Source organism: Typopeltis vanoorti, chromosome 6 (assembly GCF_054136105.1).
Source record: "Typopeltis vanoorti isolate ZY-2024b chromosome 6, IOZ_Tvanoo_1.0, whole genome shotgun sequence".
Taxonomy (NCBI): Eukaryota; Metazoa; Arthropoda; class Arachnida; order Uropygi; family Thelyphonidae; genus Typopeltis; species Typopeltis vanoorti.
In genome coordinates this window covers 15,171,491-15,192,872 of record NC_143554.1, presented here as the reverse complement: position 1 = coordinate 15,192,872, position 21,382 = coordinate 15,171,491, and the positions used below count along the sequence as shown (strand labels likewise).

General features: G+C 35.0%; 1 protein-coding gene across 1 annotated transcript in view; it reads right to left on the bottom strand.

The window, feature by feature from the left end:
* Nucleotides 1–21,382, bottom strand: part of Vps13D (vacuolar protein sorting 13D) — a 1,260,195-nt gene that overhangs the window by 838,459 nt on the left and 400,354 nt on the right. The window contains exons 27-29 of the mRNA XM_090393926.1: nt 18,362–18,524; nt 16,430–17,045; nt 7,918–8,380 (exon numbers count right to left, since the gene is read on the bottom strand). Of these exons, the coding sequence (XP_090250052.1) occupies nt 7,918–8,380; nt 16,430–17,045; nt 18,362–18,524 (1,242 nt within the window). The remainder of the gene's footprint in view (nt 1–7,917; nt 8,381–16,429; nt 17,046–18,361; nt 18,525–21,382) is intronic.

The following is a 21,382-nucleotide window of genomic DNA, read 5'->3' as shown; positions in this document are numbered from 1 at the left end:
TTTTCTCTGCGTTCTATCAATTCCAAGACTAACAGACGACGAAAATGGGATTTAAAACATCTAATTACGCTTTGATCAAGTGGTTGCAAGACAGATGTCACATTCGGTGACAAAAAAACAAGTTTTATGTTTGTTAAATAAGCCACTACATGATGGACAGGACAGTTATCTATCAATAACAAATTTTTCAAGTTTTCACTGCGAAGATTTTTATCCCACTTGCGAATTTCATTTTCGAAAATTGAAGATGTTATCCAGGCCTTCTTATTCACTGTATAATCAACGGGAAGTTTCTTTTTCTTGCTTTTCTGTTAGCAAAATCGTCGATGACATTAGCGAAGTCTATTTCATAGTAATGCAAGTAATTCTTAATCAATTTTATTTAGAAAAACTCCTCTCACAACTAGCAACACTTACAGCAATTGTGAAGAAACTTCCCAGTAGTATCACAATATTTGGAACTGAGTTCTCGAGACTGTATTTTAGAATTAACTGTAAATGTTCAAAAAGATTCAAAGTGCCGCCTGGGCCAAACTGCACCCCCCCCAGCTATGCCTCTGGCCATTTTTATTCCAGCTGTCTGTAATTGCATTGTTTGTTGAGAAATATATTACACAGACTGCAAAAGGCTCTGTACTTTAATCAAGGATACAATAAAACTACTTGCTTTTCTTGCATCTGTAGTATAATGGCTGTTGGGGAGGACGTGTTGTTAACTGTGTGGAGCGAGTTATCACCTCGACATGAATATGTTTTAACATTAAATTATATATTTAGTTTAATCCTTTATCCAAGTGTAAGCAAGCAAAGTTTGCACCTGAAGTATCTACAGGACTGGGGTAACTCGTGGCAAAGGTAGACAGACTGACTTCACATCACTCGTCTTAGTATCCCATAATGCAAAGCACATCTCCTTGCAGACATGTATAATGCTGTGCATAAGGGGAAGTGTCACTACCCAGACCAGTTCAGTGGGAGCCAGACTCAGAGGTAATGCAGAAGTCATATTTTCCTATATCAGTTGCCAAAAGATGCCACATCTTATTATTCAATTACTTATGATTCAATTACCTGGATTAGAGAAAGATGTTGGAAGTTTTTTCACTTGGTAAGACATAAATTATATATTTATGTTTATAATTTATATATATATATATATATATATATATATATATATTTTTTTTTTTTTCCTATACCAGTTGCCAAAAGGTGTCACATTTCCATCTTTCTCTAATCCAAAGTAATTTAATAATAAAGTGTGAGAATATGACTTCTGCATTACTGCAACCTTGGTATCACCTCTGGATCTGGCTCCCACTGAAGACCTCAATAAAGGTCGATACCGGTCTGGGAAGTGACCCTTCCCATTATACATGTCCACAAGGAGATGTGCTTTGCATTATGGGATACTAAGGCAAGTGATGTGAAGTCAGTCCACCTTTGCCACGCATTGCCCCAGTCCTGAAGATACTTCAGACGCAAACTTTGTTTGCTTACACTTCGATGAAGAATTAAACTAAATACATAATTTATAGTCTAACCAAGTGAAAAAAAGTTCCAATGTTCAAACATTTTTCGTGTGCAAGATATATGCAAAACTTTTTAATGTCTTTTTTCATAAAGTAAAATCAGGGGTGCGAGTTATACTTGAGAACAAGTTATAGTCGAGTAAATACGGTAAACGTTTCGCCCACAAGTTGACATCCTTCTGATACTTCCCCTGCTCAGCTGACTTCTATGGAGATGCAATGCATAAATATTTTAATCATTACCATTTTATTTTCAAACCAACATCATTAAAATCAATTTAATAATACAATAATCAATTTTACATTGAATAATATTATAAATTAATATATAAATTAGGGAGAGGGGGCATTCCCCAGAGAAATGATTGTGGAAGAATGACATTGGGAATAGAGTGACTGATACAGAGGATGTAGTGGAATTGTTCAATGAACACTTTATTGGAGTATTTCATCCTGGAGGAGTAAATTTTAATACTATAGGGATAGGGCTGGTTTGAGGTTCAGAGGTGCAGGAGGAGAGCGTATTCCAAATACTGAATACTCTGCATGTCAGTAAAGCTGTGGGACTGGATGGTATTTCACCCCAAGTTTTGAGAGAATGTGCTAAAGAACAGACAGCAACTTTGATCTGGCTTTTCAATGAAAGTCTGGTTATGGGAAAGGAAGGAAAGTAAGATAGTGCCATTGCATAAGAGGGGGGGGAACAGACTGGAAGTATCTAATTATAGGCCAGTTTGCGTGTCATCAGTAGTTGTTAAGATCTTGGAGAAATTAGTGAGGGACCGTATACAGCATTGGGCAGATGAGGGTAATGTTATCTATGAGAGTCAACATGGATTTGTGAAGGGACACACTTGTTTTAGTAATATGTTAGCCTTTTATAATAAAGTTACAAGAGCAGTAGATGAGGGAAAGGCATATACTGCCATTTATTTGGATTTAGTGAAGGCATATGACAGGGTGCCACATGATAAGCTGATATTTAAGTTGCAGCACATGGGGTTTGGTTGTTAGGTTGGTCAACTGGATTCAGGATTGGCTGTCCGATAGGTATCAGGAAGTTCTGTATGGCGGGGTAGTTTCAAGGGGGCAGAGAGTTACAAGTGGAGGTCCCACAGGGACCAATACTGGGACCTATATTGTGAAATCTTTATATCAATGACATTGTCAGTGGATTGCAAGGGGATATTCACTAAGTTAATGGGATAAAAATCCCTTGTTTTTCAGCCAGTAAGCGAAACTAAGATCGAAAACTACGATCTGTAACGTTTCATGCCGACAAACTGTCGGCGTATCCAAGCATAAGTGACCACTTGGTAGTGCCACACCACGGCAACATGTTGCAAAGGTTGAGCAAGCTCCCTCACGGTTCTTGATATTTTCTCATAATGTAAAAACACACAGTTCTTAGGAGATGTAGTACTGTTTTACATTATGAGGAGAGGTCACTACCCAGACCGGTTTCAACCTTTTTTGAGGTCTCATCAGTGAGTAGCTAGACCTAGAATATCAGAGTTTAAGTGAAAAGAACTTACATACTTTTGCTATACGATTGCTAGAAAGGTGTGTCACTATATTATATTATAACATAGTATAACTAAGATGAAAAGCCAAACGGCTATTTTTCTGGTGAGGTTGATAAGTTAATGGGATAAAAATCCCTTATTGTTTTTCAGCCAGTAAGCGAAACTAAAATCGAAAACTACGATCTATAACGTTTCATGCCGACGAACTGTCGGCGTATCCAAGCATAAGTGACCACTTGGTAGTGCCACACCACGGCAACTTGTTGCAAAGGTGGAGCAAGTTCCCTCACTGTTCTTGATATTTTCTCATAATGTAAAAACACACAGCTCTTAGGAGATGTAGTGGCTTACTGGCTGAAAAACAATAAGGGATTTTTATCCCATTAACTTATCAACCTCGCCAGAAAAATAGCCGTTTGGCTTTTCATCTTAGTTATACTATGTTATAATATAATATAGTGACACACCTTTCTAGCAATCGTATAGCAAAAGTATGTAAGTTCTTTTCACTTAAACTCTGATATTCTAGGTCTAGCTACTCACTGATGAGACCTCAAAAAAGGTTGAAACCGGTCTGGGTAGTGACCTCTCCTCATAATGTAAAACAGTACTACATCTCCTAAGAGCTGTGTGTTTTTACATTATGAGAAAATATCAAGAACCGTGAGGGATCTTGCTCCACCTTTGCAACGTGTTGTGGCACTACCAAGTGGTCACTTATGCTTGGATACACCGACAGTTCGTCAGCATGAAATGTTACAGATTGTAGTTTTCGATCTTAGTTTCGCTTACTGGCTGAAAAACAATAAGGGATTTTTATCCCATTAACTTATCAACCTCGCCAGAAAAATAGCCGTTTGGCTTTTCATCTGGGATATTCACTTGTTTGTGGATTATGTGAAGCTGGGAAGGGTTATTAGTAATAGTGCAGATGTGGTAGCCCTGCACGAGGATTTGAATAAGCTAGACAGATGGGCAAATGAATGGGGTGTCAGTTTAATGCAGCAAAATGTAAGGTGTTGAGGTTTAGGACACATCGATGGTATGCTGCATAATCTATTGGAGGAGCTATACTGGAGGAAGCAGGGGAGACAAGAGATCTAGGGTTGATGATTGATAGAAACCTGAAATTTAGGGGACATATTGCAAAGGTGGTGAAAGTAATACAGAGGATTGCTGCAATAATGAGAAGGATGCTGACCTGCAGAGATAAAAGAGTTATCATTCCGTTGTATAAGACCCTGATCAGACCACACTTAGATTATTGTTCTCAGATTTGGTCCCCAGGATTTGAAGGGGATAAATTAACCGTGGAAAGGGTTCAAAGGCAGATAACAAAGATGGTTACAGAACTGTACAATGTTAGGTATGAGGATCGGCTGAGGGAATGTGGACTGCAGAGTTTGGTGGATAGGAGAGGTTATATGATTGGGACTTTTAAACTGTTGAGAAGTGGTTACAGGGTTGACACTGGGGAGTTCTTTCACTTGGTTGAGCAGAGGAAAGGAGTGATGACAAGGGGTCATCCCTGGAAGTTACGAAAGGAAGCTGTGAGCAAGAGGGTGAGGAGTGGTTTCTTTGCATGGAGGGTGGTTGAACCATGGAATGCATTGCCTGATAGAGTGGTGAGAGTGAGAACAGTCAATGAGTTTAAGAAGTGGTATGATAGACTTTGTGTTTCCTAGGAGGGGCCTCCCAAGATGAGGTTTGATAGACTTTGTATTTCCTACGAAGGACTTCCTGCAATGAGTCTTTTGATTCCACGGTGGCCTGAATAATAATAATAATAATAATAATAATAATAAATTTTAGAAATAAAGTATCATTTTGATGAGTGCACCTATATATGTTTCGCGTGATAAACTGTAGAGAAAATATTGCTACTTCAAAATTGCTGCATAATTTCAAAATTAGCAGAAAATATGTAGATAACATTCAATTTCATAAGCGCCATTTATTTCGATTTGTAGCGAGTGATTAGTGGAAACTAAGTTGGAGTGCAAAGAACTACAGATAAATAAATTATAAAGATTATACATTACATGATATGATTCAAGATTTACAGGGTGTTCGGGATAAATTTGACAGTTTCGTAAGGAAAAAGAAAATCTTCTTTGTATCTATTAAATTTAATGAATTGACAAAAAACATTACAGGCAGAGTTAATTACAATACTATCAACAAGATTTACTCAAAATAACCACCATTAGCATCGATCACAGCTTCAATTCTGCTTCGGAACCTCGAACAAGCTGATGCTACAGTCTCCCTGGGAAGGGCCGCAAAAACTGTTTTAATTTTATCCATTAACTGGGCTTTTGTATTACTGGAAGTGCGATTGGTGTCTTTTTCAACTGCGCCCCATACAAAATAATCCATGGGGTTAAGGTCTGGGGAGTTTGGAGGCCAAACATTTGGACTGGTGAAGTCGTAGAAATTTTCAGACAACCATTTTTGACTTTTCCATGGCAAGGGGCCGAATCCTGCTGCCATACATACGGCCTACCATTGGCTACCCTTGTTATCCAGGGCTTGACTACAGTGTTTAGCAACTCCACGTAGCCATCTGAAGTCAACCTGAGGCCCTCTTGGAAAAAATGCGGAGGCATCACATTGCCTTCAGAGGATACACATCCGAAAACCATCACAGTTTGGGGAAATTTAGTCTGCATTACACGAGGAATGTCCTTTGTACTGTATGCAAGCCATCTGTTATTCTGCGTGTTGTGTTTTTGATCCTGGCAAAAGTTTTTCTCATCGGAAAAGAACCAGATTGTTTGTGGTTCCGCAGGATGTTTCACTTTGCTTAGAAGTTTCTTCGCGTTTATCAAACGTTTTTCATGGGCCTTTTCTGTAAGCAGCTGACCTTTGCGGCGCTTGTATGAGTAGTAGCGGAGGTCTTCATTGAGTGCAAGCTTCATAGTAGAGGCTGCAACATTCATTTCACGTGACAAAGCCCGAATTCCAATGCCAGGGTTCTTCAACACCTGTTCCTGCAGATTTGCGAGGAATTCTGCTGTACGAACGCAATCAGATCGTCTGCTAGGGATCTTTCTTCTTGCTACATCCTCGTAGTCACCATTGCAAGTCTCTAGTTCATGCCTGATTGTTTTTACTGTATTCAGGGAGCATTGGGCAGCAGTCGAAATATCCTTATTTTGATGGCCGGCACGAATCATCATGATACAAGTTATTCTCTTCCATGATTCAGGTGGGTTCCAGCTATCCATCCTTTCTGACATCTTGTATATGAATGAAGAAGGGTCCAACCTTTTAAATGAAGAGAAGTGTGTGTTAATACATGTAACTTACGGAAAAATATAATTAATTATAAATATGTCAAATTTATCCCGAACACCCTGTATGTACAATTCTCTATAAAGCAAAATTGTATAAGTGCAAACCTTCACGCAATCTGTGAACTAAGCTTCGAACTAAGATTATGAATAAAAAATAAAAGAAAACTTAATTTGGAACAGATGGAGGCTGTGTTTATTTTACGATTCGGATTTTCATGAATTTATAAAATAATTGTTTGACAAAAATAATTATCTTGAATCAAGTTCTAGGAGAATAAAATGCATTGGTGAATAAGATAATTAGCAGAAAAAACTATTAGTGACCTTGATTTTCCAAAGTGAAACGATATTAAGTGAAGTAAGGATCTCTTATTCTACACTGGCATTAAAACCTATAATTATATGATAAAAAGAAGTAACAGAAATAAATGAAACTTGTAGGTAGTCTAATATACCTTTAGATTCCAGTCACTGAGTAAATGGCAAGCAACTGCGTTTCTTGCTAGGTAACTGAACGTAGCTATATACGTGAGGTTATCTGGTTAAGATTACCTCAGGAGTAATCTGGTTAAGATTACTTCTGAGCATGAAGGATTATTGCACCTTCTAATGGACATGATAGCCAAATTGCACTTCATATCCATGTTCTTTCAACCAGTGGTCTGAATCATATCCAGGTTTTGCTGAAGATGCATATACAACTTGGCCAGTTGAGAGGTTAATGATACAAATAAAATTTAGTAGAAAATTCTAACTATGTGGTTAAAACTATTCGAAGTTAAACTTTTAGCACACACAGTTCGAACCTAAAGTTTATATAATATCGTGTCCCAACCAGATGTGGCTGTAATGGAAGTCAGTCAATACATCAATGGACACATTTTGTTTAAAACATTCTTTGGATTTCTTTTTAATTATTGAAAAGTTAATTATAGAGTAGACATGCACTTATCTGTGACAATACAATGACAAAAATATTTTTAAAAGCAAGGAATAAAAATTCAAAATTTAAAAGTGCCTCACTTCCTAAAGATCTTTCCCATACCCCTGGGAGTACATGACCACACTTGCACTGGGTTAGGGAAATAGGAGGATATAATTCAGAAATACAAATTGGTAAGGGATTATTACCAGATTAACAAGGATAAGCTTTTTAATAGAATGGGTAGAGATAGGGGAGAATAAGAGGTCATCCATGGAAACTGTAATAAGGTGGTTGTGGAATAGGCATTTCTGCATGGAGAGCTGCGAGTGTGATCAGTGCACAGATGGCAAGTATATTTAAGAAATGGTATAATGAACCAAGTATGACAATGGGACCTCCCACAATAAATCTTGACTTCATGGAAGTCTAATGATGATGATGATGTAATAAAGAAAATTCAAGAACATTGAAGTGGGATTATTTTCATGTAACATTATTAATATCCCATGGGAGAGATTCAAATTGGTGGAACTCAAGACTATAATTTGCAGTCAAGATGCATTTGCAAGTAGTTTAAGTAGGCAATAATAAAAGGAATATTGTAAGTACACAATAAAAAAAGTAATCTTAGATCTTACCTTTATTAAATAATGTAAATTGTTTCTAATGCTGCCTTCATTTATGTCGCTGTCAAACAAGCCACTGACAGCACTTAAATAAGATTTTTTCAAAACTGATTCTGTAGATCTCTGAATAGTAAATTCAATTACTGTATTATGAAGTATAGGTAATCCATACCTAGCACAATTATACAATTCTCTGAGAGGTAATGAAGAAATTGGAGGATAAAAAATATTTCCTTCAGATGATAAATTTTGGATTCTTTCATCGATATCAAGTGAGTACAGATTCATGTCTTTTATGGACACAAACACAGAATCTAATGAATGAGAACTGTGTAGATTGAATGAAAAATTAGAAGCTTCCAACATTCCAGGAAAGTTCTGCACTGTAATGCGACCCAAATGAGCTACGAATGTATTATTGCTGGCTGGAGCACAGGGAAAAACAACAACTGGTGTTTCAAGAAGAATGTCTAACCTACAGAAATTTGGGAAAATAAAATGTGTTACTAAATTAACAACCAAACAAAAAACAAAAAAGCTGTGCTGCATACTAAAGGAAAACTTAAGCATAATACAAAGTCCATAAGTCAAAAAATATGCACAGAAAATAAAGTGATTTATATCTATATATATTTATATCTGATCTATATATATTATATATCATTAGTTTATTACTATGTGAACATAACTAGTACAGTATATTGCAGATACCAACAAATACCAACATTGAATCTACATCTTATTTCACAAACTGTTAGCATAAAAATAACAATTATTTGCACAACTAATTTTTAAAAAAAATTATGGTCAACTCGCAATACAGAAAACTCGATTCCTCTTCCTCTAAGTCCTTTTTATAATCATTTTTAGCAATAGGCCTCCTCAACTTGTCTCCATCTTTCTCTGTTGAAGGCTTCTTGATGAATATATTCTACAGCCATTTCTACTAATCCATCAGTAATCAGTCCATCTTCTCTCTAGTCATCAATGCATTAATCTTCCTTTGCATGGATGCCACTGAGTGACTGTCTCTGTTCATTTATCTAGCAAACTTGCTTCCTTTAATAAATTAGCAAATGTTCTAGCACCACATGTTATTTTATTATTTGAAACAAAATGTTATTTTAAACAATAAATTACTCCTTTAGTCCCATGTTGTGGTGATGATAAATATTCAAATACCAGTTACTTGATGATAATATATATATATATATATATATATATATATATATATATATATATTCACTAATAATATACACAGAACAACTAGAGAAACTCGTAAATGCCGGCGAGTGTATTCCTGTAATCTCTCTGGTCAAATTTCGTACGAAACTTCCCTAGTTTCTGCATTCGGCTTTGAAACAATGCTGGATTTAATATCCACTTGATTTATAATATATATATATATATCCCCCCCCCCTTTAACAATCACTTATATGACTATATAGCCAAGTAATAAATTATAAAAAAAAATAAACAATTTATCAATAAAAAGACACCACTACTAGTTTTGTCTTCCTAGAAAACTTCATTGGGTATATTACGTAAAAAAATTCAGAAATTCATAAAACCATTCCTGAGTATATCTATCATAGTATTCAACTAGTTAGAGATTGCTAATATTTGAATGAATTCTTGGACTTGCCATGTTGTTGCATGTGTGTGTGAGTAAGGATGAGATCTTGCGAATGCAATAGCTGAACTCTAGAGGAGTAACGAACTGAAAGGTTGTAGCTGAGGTTGACATTAAAGTGGACAGTGTTCAGTACAATTTCTGTTGATTCAAGATATTTTTCTTTCTAGCTCATCATAGCATTTATATAGGATTTCAGATTTATCCCAGTTTACTCAGTGTGTAGTGGATAGGTCGTCGACAGGACCAGAAGAAATAGGAACATGACTGGATAAAGCTGACTACTACAGGTTTCTGGTTCTACTACAGCTGATATGTCTGAGATGCTCATCCATACAAAGCTTAATTGATTTCTCAATTTGTCACTGGAATACTTCATGTTATGTTGTAGTTTTATCGGGTTAAGCAAGAATCAAAGCTTCATTAGGAGGGTGAATGAAGTATGGATATATTTTTTAATGATTTTTGCTAACTTGTTACGAATGGAGCTGATATATGGAATAGTAATTACATTTTCCATATCTTTATTCTTTTCAACATGGTACGTAGATGGATTAAACATAATTTAGAAATAGTCTGTTTACAATAACCATTATCTTTAAGAGTTTATAAAGTGATGTTAATTCTTTGGTGGTCTCTTCACTACTGATGAGGATACGTGAACAGGCCCCTAATGTAGAAATGCTACCAACCTTTTGGGATGGATAATGTTGAGACTGAGGATGAGGATATCTGCCAGTATGTGTGGGTTTTCTCTAGACAGTTTTTCGATAGCTGTTAGTTTGACATCGAGAAAAGGAAGAGAACCATTAACTTCTAGCTCCACAGTACATTTTATTCTAGAATAATGGTTCAAGAACTCTTGCAGTGAATCTGAAAAATGGCTCCAAATCAAAAAGACATCAATATATCTTTTCCACAGTCATGCTTTTAATGGAAAGATATTAATGGCTTTTTCTTTGAAGGATTCTAAGTATTACTGCTGACACAGGTGACAGAGTTTCAAATGGCCAACTCGAAATTCCTATTTTGAGTTGGCCATGGGCAACCCATTTATACAATTAGTCAAGAGTGTCATGACTTTTCTAGATAACTTATATTATAAAAGAACTAATACTCCTTCTGTGAGTACATTAGTAAAGAGAGCTGTTATATCTAAACTAGCCATGATTTCACCCTTTTGTAGAGGTGTATCTTTAATTATGGAAACAAAGTGTTCAGAATTCTTAATGCAGGAGTTATAAGAACCTATAAGGGCTTTTAATCATTTTCCCAGATGCTTAGATAAGTTATAAGGGGAGTCAATCCCAACTACAATTGTCCTTAGTGGAGTGTCTTCCTTATGTATTTTAGGTACACCATACATGGGAGGAATTAGAGTGTGCAGAAAACAAAACGATAATTTTAATTCTCTAGAGAATTCCAAAGTGGTCTTGAGGGGATTATTAATTTGGTTTTGTAGTTTTCAAGTTGGATCATTTTCAAGAATCGAATAAGTACCAGCATGAAGTGACTGTGACATTTTGTAATTATATTCATAAATATCTATACCTTTTTCCACTTTAAGATTGCAGGAAGTCACTTACGCATGAAAAACAGCCAATTCCACCAACAAAAAATAGTCCCTTCTTAGGATGCAATTGAAACATCTTTTGGGCAAACTTATGAGCATGTTTAGTATTTTTTAAATTAAACAGAATGTTTTAAAAAAATAGCACTTCTTTAAAAAAACAAAAAAAAAAATAAATAAACTAGCTAATTATTTTGACCAATCATTGTCATGCCATGATTTCATGTTTTCAATTTTCCTATGAAATTCTCATAGGAAAACATTGACAAGTCAGTCACAGCAAAATTATGATGAAGGTTTACTTAAGCAAACCTGTGAGCTTAACATCCTCACAAGACGAAAGAAAAGAGTGCAGCGATGGTTAATGAGCTGACTGGTGTTTTGGAGAGATCCATCTGCGCTGTGAAAGCCAAGAAAAAGAGGTCACGTGCTGAAGACAATACCCCCCCCCCCCCAAAAAAAAAACTACCAGTGCTGAACACTGGTAGTGTTCAGCACCAAAAAGGAGCAGGAAAACCGAGCACTTCGCAGGAAGATGTTGATCTAATCCAGGAAGCATTTTATGGAAGCCCACAAAAATCAACTAGACGAGTTTCCAATAAAACTGCAGCTCTTCAGCAAACTGCACCGGGCCACTGCTGGACCCACAGGGTTTGGACAAAAGTATTTTTACTACTAACCAATTCTGGGAGTACTTGAGCTGGATGCTGTGTGTCTATGCATCTATCGTAGCCCGGTGCAGTTCATCGAAGAGCAGCAGTTTTATTGGAAACTCTTGCAGTTTTCCTGCGCTTGAGTACATTCGTGATTTTTTTTTTTTTTTTTTTTTACAAATTGTATGATGGTTAAAATCATGAATCACATTGTAGGTTAACATGTGGTGAAAGATCGATGGACATCATTACAAGTCTCTTGAAATTGCTTTGACCAATGTCGGATAGCATTACCTGAAGGGGGATGTTTTCCATACAGAGTTCTGTAATGGCGTTGTGTTGTGATAACAGACTTTGTTTCGAAAAACCAAAGTACACACACTGCTTTCTCTTGAACAATCACCATTTTGACGTCATATTATCTCCCAGAATCAATGTGGCAAGTACAGCATTGACAAATAAAACTTTGAGTTACACTTTCAAATTCTGTAAGCAGTTTTATTTTGTTGTTTATGGTTTGAAAATTAAATAGAATCAACCTGTATATCATAGTGGTGTGAATAATGCTGTACATGTAGAAGGGAAGCAAGGATCAGGAGAATTAAAGGTGAAAGAATCAGAGGTATTTTGAGTATTGCTTTGGCTAGATGTTAATAAGGTTGTGGGAATGGATGACATATCACCACATATTTTTAAAGAATGTGAAAAAGAGTTAGTCACGCCCTTGAGCTGGTTATTTAATGAAAGTCTTGTAGAAGAGTAGGTTACTAAGGAGTGGAAAGAAGGCAAAATAATACTTCTCCACAAGCATGGTTCTAGAGAGATTTCCAATTATAGACCAGTCTGCATATCTGCAGGTGTGATCAAAGTGGGTAAAATGGGTTAGAAATAGAATACATGAATGATAGGATTGATGGACATAAGATTCTCTGTGGTCAGCATGGGTTTGTGAAGGGCATATCTTCTTGTTTTAGCAGTCTGCTTATGTTTTATAAGGTGACAAATGTGTTGGATAAAAGAGATTCATATACAGTGGGCGTTTTTTTTTTTTTTTTTTTTTTTTTTTGGACTTTGCAAAGGCATTTGATAGATTACCACATGACAGATTGGTGTATAAGCTGCAGTAGATGGGATTAGATAGCATATTGGTTAGAAAGTTTGAAGATTGGCTTTCCGAAAGATACCAGAAAGTTGTGTATGATGAAGCAGTGTCTTAGAAAAGGAAGGTGACCAGCGGTGTTTCTCAGGGTTCTGTTCTTGGGCCCCTACTGTTTAACTTATTTGTTAATTATATTTCGTGTGAACTGACTGCGGATCTCAAATGTTTACTCATGATGCAAAGTTAGGTAGAATTATCAGGAGTAGTATTGATGCTAATTCTCTACAGGAAGATTTGAATAGACTTTTAGCTTGAACAAATAAGTGGGGTCAGTTTTTATATTAATAAATGCAAGGTATCATACTTGAGGATAGAGATACAAGACTACATTGGTACTGTAGTATAAGACTTTATTGATGAAGCAATACTTCAAGAAGTGGATAAGAATTGGGATCTTGAAGTGATCGTAAACAGTGGACTGAAGCTCTAAGGGAACATTGCAAGTGTTGTAAAGACTGCACAATGTATTACTGCTATGATAAGAAGTTCATTGACATGTAGGTATAAGGAGGTGGTGGTACCTCTATATAAGGCATTGTTCAGCCCACATATGGACTATTGTGCTCAGATTCAGTAGCTTAGTTTTCATTGTGATGTGGAAACACTAGAAAGGATCCAAAGATGCAGACCTCTGGAGTGTTGGTTATGAAAATCGTTCGAGGGAATGTGAGTTACAAAGGTTGGTGGATAGGAAGAAAAGAGGAGATAATGATAGAGAGCTTCAAGCAAGTTAATTAATGGATTCTATCAGATTAATATAGAAGGAATTATAAAAAATAGTGGATGTAAAGATGGAAAGAACAAGAAGCCATCCCTGGAAGTTGTATAAAAATGCAGTGAAGAAGGATGTAAGGAGTAGTTTTTTACTTGGAGAGCTGTTGGTGAGTGGAATGCATTGAGTATAAATAATTTAAACGTTCATTATGACAGAGATGTTGCTGTTTGAGTGGGCCTTTCATGATGAGTCTATTGACTCCATGGAATTTACTAAAATATAATAATAATAATATTAAATACTATACTGAAGAGTCTGGACTAGTGGAGCATGCTATTGACATTAAACACAGAGTTCCCTGAAGCAAAACATGAGTCCTCCATGAAAGTCATTTCCTCACAGAACGTCTTTATAAAGAAACGTGTGAAACTTGACTTCATTGTTCTAACTTAAACAGATCTGATGGCCTATGTCTATCCCCCTTGGTAGTAGATAGGAAAGATTAGAAGATTTAAAAAGTACTAACTTTATTTTGTCTATGTATATATTTATATAATTTTTTTTAATAAGTTAGGAAATTATGAACCCTTTTTAGTTATCTTGCATTAACTACTCAGGTGATGGTTCTTACAGCTATCTGTTATTGTAACTCTATATAAACTAGGAACACAGATAAGGGTACCCAGTTTCAAGTGGGGCTTGAAAGATCAATCCTAGTTAATGACTTCAGAAACTTTCAATAAGCTTTTAATTATACTTTGATATTTTTCAAATGGTTCCAGATTCAGTGATTTCCGGTACGCACGGTAGGAATTTTTCTCCCAAACTCTCAGCATTTTAGCCCAACTTAAAAAAATCAACCATAGAAAAGAACTCTCACTATGGTGACAATAATATAGAGCCTGTTAAGGATCAAGAGATGACAGCAGTTGTCTGCCATCTCTTAATCTCCTATTCTGTCCTATTCTCCTTCCTGGATGCTTATTAAAAATCATTCATAGCTTTGGGCCATCTATCTGTGATTGAGTAAGGCTAAAGATTAGCTACTTCCTCATCTTCAAAAGTTAGTGATAGACACTTCGATTAGGGGCATTTTTGTAACATAGCGCACGTCCTAGTTCCATACTCCATATTCTTTCCTACAAATTGCATGTATTGAAGTAAGAATTAGTATACCCAAGACATTCATCTTCTCATTTAGATTGAGTCAAATGTTAGTTAACTATGTTTATTGATATTTTCTTAAGAGAATCTGATCGCTGACATGTAGTACTCATCTCTCAGTCCCAAGTTAATGTTAGAAATCCATTAGTTATATTTGGTGATGAAATGAAAAAGCATGTTCATTTTTTTCATTTTGAACTTGACTAAATTAATATTTCTTTCTTTACTTAAATCTCTGTTGTAATTTCAATTTCTTAAGTACCAAATCACTAAACTTGCCTGTTGCCAGAATGACAATAGACCCATCTGATTTCTTCCCAAGGTCATTGGGCAAAACTTTGCACTATGCTTTCACCTCTCTCATCCCGATGGATCAGTGGTTACATCTGCTACAGATAAGGAAAATCACTTGGTATCAGTTTTCTCCTCCAATTGACCTAGGCAAATCTATATGTTAAGGCTTGAGTGCTGGAAGGAGCTCATTTTGGAGGATTAATGGAGTGAAACAGCACTCAGAAAGGATTAAAAATACTATTTAATTCTTCCAGTATTTTATCACAGTCACAGAGACATCTACATGGAGTACAATATGAGACTTGCAATACATACACAAGGTCATAAATGAAGTGAAACTTAAAAATCTTATGGGGATCTCTATCTTATTGTTTGCATCCAAATCGTCCATCAGATGCCTGATGGACGATTTGAATGCAAACAACACAAACTAGGATCTTGAGGTATGTCAGAAAAATTATCCAGAATCTTCAACTTCTGCATAGGAGATTATGAGATGACAGACAACTGCTGTCATCTCTTGATCCTTAACAGGACCTATATTATTGTCAGCAATAGTGAGAGTTCTTCTATGGTTGATTTTTTTTAAGTTGGGCTAAAATGCTGAGAGTCTGGGAGAAAAATTCCTACTCGTGTGTACCGGAAATCAATGAATCTGAAACCATTTGAAAAATATCTAAGTATAATTAAAAGCTTATTGCAAGTTTCTGAAGTCATTAACTAGGATTGATCTTTCTTTGGGCAACAGATTTATAGATGCATAGCATTTCCATAGGCCTTGTATAGTATGTAATGAAGTGATATTGTTTAAATTCAAAGAAAATGTTCAACAATATATCATTGAAGCATTCAGTAACACTTCAGTGATATGGAGTAACAAAACATACTGCAAACTTTTGTCACCCCACATCACTGGAATGAATATATACATGTAATACATGTATATATATATATATATATATCAATAAAGCATTGTACAGAATGATTAGTTATGTACTGAAATGATTATGGAATTAGACATAAAAATTATGCAGTCTAAGGAATTTTCCATCCACACAACAAAGGTCTGGCAGATAGTTTTACCCAAATCAAGTTAAATGCTATCATGTTATCAAGAAATTCTGTGCTTCTGATTTTAGTCTTGGTTCACACAGCAAAGAGAAGACTTCCAAAATAAAAGGAATCTACCATAAATCAAAAACAATGTATAGTTTGCACAAGAGAAGAAGAATTAGTGGGCCAAATTGTTATCTCTTACACTTTCTAAGCATCTCCCATATAACAGTTATCTATCAAAATTTCTCATAAAATATAAAAGGCTTATAGAAATACTTACCTAAGCAAAACATCCACATCTTGCTTTTCAAATAAAGAAGGAAATTTTGAACTGACTGACTGGTTTGAACATCTAGTTGGATATTTATTTACAGGAAAGGTATCCACAGTATGTCTATATAAATTAGAAGTTATTGAGTCAGTTCTTTTGGTAACAATCCCAATGGCTACTTCAGTAGCAGCACTTTTTATAGAATGAGCCAGAAGTGACATATATTCTTTAAATTCTGTAGCACAAGATGATAACTCATAAAGAAGACGGGGAGAATGTGTATAACATAGTGATGCCATTCTAGCTGTAATATCAAGAGTTATGGTATGACATGATAACTGTCCTTTCGAATTTTTAGATTCTGTTTGGAAGGGGGAGGATAAAAGGGATGAAGTTCCATTTTTATCATCACATCTTGTTATTATGAAAGTCAAAGCTTTCTTCTGAATTTCATTATCAATACCAGGTTTAGATAATTTGTGTGTCTCTTGTTCAGGACAATCCTCTTGACATAAATTTAATGGGTCATACCCTACACTGATAATTCTCTGGTGTTTCGTTCCTTCAGTAATTAAATCTAAAACTTGCAACCCTCCTAATGTACCTTGAATCTGAATATTTTTGCCTGTAAAGAAGAAGAAAAATAGTTTTAGTATGAGAAATAAGAATTTTATTCAGCACATATTAAATCAGTATATAGATTAGTGTTGATATTCCTAAATAAATATTTTGTGTATAACAAACCAAAGAAAAAGCTTAATAATAACTACACTGAAAAACATAACTATATTAAACATATCTGTATCATTAAATGTGTTTCTGATATTTTTTGTGAGGTTATGCACTTCAGGTTGAAAAGATTGCATATGGTGTGTCATATTGGTAGTACTGGTTTGCGGGAAATTGATGAGGCCAGGGACTTGGGGATAATGGTGGACAGAGAATTGAACTTCAGAGGGCAGATTCCAAATGGCTCAAAGGATTACTTGGACAGTGAAAAACACATAAAGATAGGGAAGTTATTATCTCTCTTTATAAGGCTATGATTTGGCCATATCTTGACTACTGTGCTCAGCTTTAGTCACCTGGGTTTCTTAGGGGACCAAGAGGTGGTAGAGAAGAATCAGAAATGAGTGATTAAGGAATCACTCATCTCTGAATAGGCTGAAGATATGTCGGTTACAAAGTTTAGTTGAAAGGCAGAAAAGAGAAGACATGATACAAACTTTTAAGGTATTAAAGAGGATTTATAAAATTGATGCACAAAAAATTTGTCAATATATGACAAGTAGTCGGAGAATTAGGAGCCATCTGTGGAAGTTGTGTAACCATGTAGTTATTAAGGGTATACAGACCAGATTTTTTGCATGGCGAGTGGTGCATGAATTTAAGGAGAAGTATGATAAGATTTGTGTGTTTAATAATAGTAAGTTTGAGTCTCCCACAATGAGTCACAGGATTCTATGGTGATACCGTATATTAATAATACATTTCCTCATAAAACAATTTGTTTCCAAATTGCTTTATGTATAGCATCACACGCCTTTCAACTTATTATTATAAAAGTTTGTTGTTTGTGTTCTACTTTGAACACAAAAGATTGTTTGTGTTCTACTTTGTATTCAACTACCTTTTGCCACTGATGATGAACTGTAATTTTCAGGTCAAAATATATGGCTTTTGAAAAAATGTTATCTGCTCTTTTCCTTGTGTTATTGTGTAAATTTAAGTAAGTTTATGGCACAAGTATCTCTAAAAAACAAGTTGGAATGGCACTCTATATTTTCCAAATAATAAAGAAGATAAATGTATACTGAAATTAAATCACTGGTTATTTCCCTTATTTAAAAAGAATGCTTGTCAATTAATTTAAACATTCATAAAAAGAAATCTAATAACTGTATCACAAATAAATAAAACTATTAATTATTAAAAACATACCAAATGAAGCCTGAATCCTTGCTCCACTTAGTGTAGCTGTAGCGACTTTCTGTGCACCTGTAGTTTTATGTTTGATGAATGCTCTAAGTAAAAGAACATTCAATCGATGAAAGTCAAATGTTACTTCAGTTCTTCTACTGCATTGATCCCTTAGCTGCTGCTGCTGCATATGAAAATAAGATAACTTTATACACAATAGCATTTCAACACCACTATATAATATTTAATTACTAGTAAAATATCCCTTCTTCCATACAAAGTTAGGCTCAAGGCATGTTAAAATCAACCAATCTGGTTCACATATATCTTATTTTTGTTGAGAAAGGAAGTGTGTATCCTAATATGTTGTGTGTGTGTTTGGACATTGATTATCATTGATACTGATTAATTATTGTCTAAAGCTAATAATTAACTAAATATATTTAGCTAATTAGATTACTATGGCAATATTTCCCCTTCACTAAGGCATCTTTATGGGCATAGAGAAATACATTTAACACATGCATACAGACACTAGTAGGAAGGCAAACAAAAATAGACTGCAAAAAACCAGGCTTCTACAGTCCTAACTGGTGCCTTCTATGGTAAAGTGATTAACATTTGCTCTAAGGATCTCAAAATGATGGTTTTCCAGATTTTTTGCAAAGTAATGTAGTCGAATTTGTTTAAGTGTGGGAAATGTTGTAGTGTTGTGGTAGATTCCAGAAATAGTCTCTCTCTCTCTAATGGATTCCAAAGACAGATTTAAATCTGTTTTTGGAATCCATGGCATGGTCTGCCATCTTGAAATGGCACAGTAGGTTAATCAAACAATATGGGGAGGTTCTATCAGTAACTACAGGTAGAGTGCTACTAGTAAAACCCTTCCTATCAGGATGGGTGAAGAAGAGAGTGAAAGAAATACTCTCATCTTCCAAATTGGAAATTTTGCATAGGGGGGGGGGGGTGGTCCTCGGAAGCTTCATATGGGAAATACATCACACAGAAATAGCAGATACAAAAAGGAAACAAAGATAAAAAGACCAGGAATACCAAATGAAATACAGTAAGTATAATAACAAATAATTAGATGATAATGAAGTCTAATAAAACAAATAAAAAACAAAGAACATTAATATAGTAGTAATGAGAACAACAACAAAAAAAAAAGCTAAAATAAACAAAAGATATTGATGATTATTTTACTTTACATAATGTAAGAGACCAACATAGATCCTCAACAGGCATAGTCATTTTAACTAACAGAATCCCCAATAAAATGATGTTTATGAATGAATCCCACATCGATAAAATGACACCTATCCCATCAGGTGTCATTTTATCCATCTCTATCCAGGAGGTCAGTTATTATGGATCTTCAGATATACTTTTCGATCCTAGGATATTCCCTTATCATCTACATAGTTCAGTCCCAACCAGTTCTATACGTATCTAAACCACGTGCATATATGTCATTTCTTTTTTTTTTTTATTACCTCTCTATTATTCCCTCTAATAAATCTCTTTGATGATTCTTTTCTCGCAGTATGACTAATGGGACTTAGATGTTTTACTTTATTTTTGTATGGTTTTGATTACTCCCATTTTGGAACCATCATCTCCAAAACTTCACATCGGTTCTTTTGAAAACATAGAAAAGCACTGCAATGTTCATCTGTATGTCCACATCTCAAATAAGCCAATCCTTTTAATATATTCCTTGTTTATCACAGGAAGAAAAAAAAATTTTTTTTAAAGTAAATCATATAAATCACTTAATTATTCTTTATCTAGTTTTATCTTTCTTGATTCTGTTGTGTTTTACATTCTATTAAAGGTTAATTTCTATTCTTCTCCCAATCTCTCTCTCTCTTTTGAATTTCTATCCTCCATAATTCAATGTCCTATGTAAATTTAACATTAGATTTGTTGTTTCTATTTTGATTTTTTTATTTAAGTTTTTAACTAAGGGTATACTTTCCTCTGCTTACTACAGTAACATTAATTTTTTGTAACTTAATGTAAGCCATATTTTTTTTTTATTTTTTATGTATTAATTGTTACAAGTGTCCCTTTCTCTTTCTCGAAGCAATTAATACAATATCATCTGAATAATGAAGATTTATAAGTATAAAGGAACTTTTAAATCAAAAGAAAACTTAAAAAATAGCTATAATCTGAGAGTTTGATTCTGGCCTTTCATGGAAGAAACGTTTTTATGAAATTTTAGATGAACTGGAGGTACTCAGTATATTTAAAAATATCAATGCAAATACAGCAGTGGGTCTGGACAGTATGTCTGCTTGTGTACTACAAGAATGTGCAAATGAACTGGCAATACTTTTAATAAAGTTGTTTATCTCTGAAAGTCGTGGTTAAAATACTGGAAAAATTGGTTAAAAGTAAAATTAGGCAATGGGTGGATAGGAATGAGGAGGACAGGAACGAGGAGGACTGCATGGTTTTGTAAAAGGTACGTCCTGCCTCAGTAATTTATTCACATTTTATAGACAGCAGAACTGGATAAAGCAAAATGTCTACACCATGATCCAGCCAGACTTTGCACAGGCATTTGACATAATACCACATAGAAAACTATTACATAAGTTGGCACAAATGGGAATGGATAGGAGGTCACTGATAAACAGGCATCAGAGGGTGGTGTATGGCAGAGTGGAATCAAGGGGGTGCAACTGGTAGAATGCCTATTAATGATATAGAGATTGAAGGGGGGGTTATTCAGTTGTTGCCAGAGAATAACATATATGCAAAGCTAGGGAGGGCAATATTTGATAAAGTGATGCAGATATCTTACAAGGTGATTTAAATAAACTTGCAGTGTGGGCAAAGAACAATGGTTGTCAATTCAACATTGTAAAATGTAAAGTATTATTGATGGTACTAGTTTACAGGAAATCTATGAGGATAGGGATCTGGGGGTGATGGTGGATAGAGATCTGAAATTCAGAAGACATATTGCAAGAGCTGGCAAAATAGCTCAGAGTACTACTTGCATGCTGAAGAGTATATTGACAAGTAAAG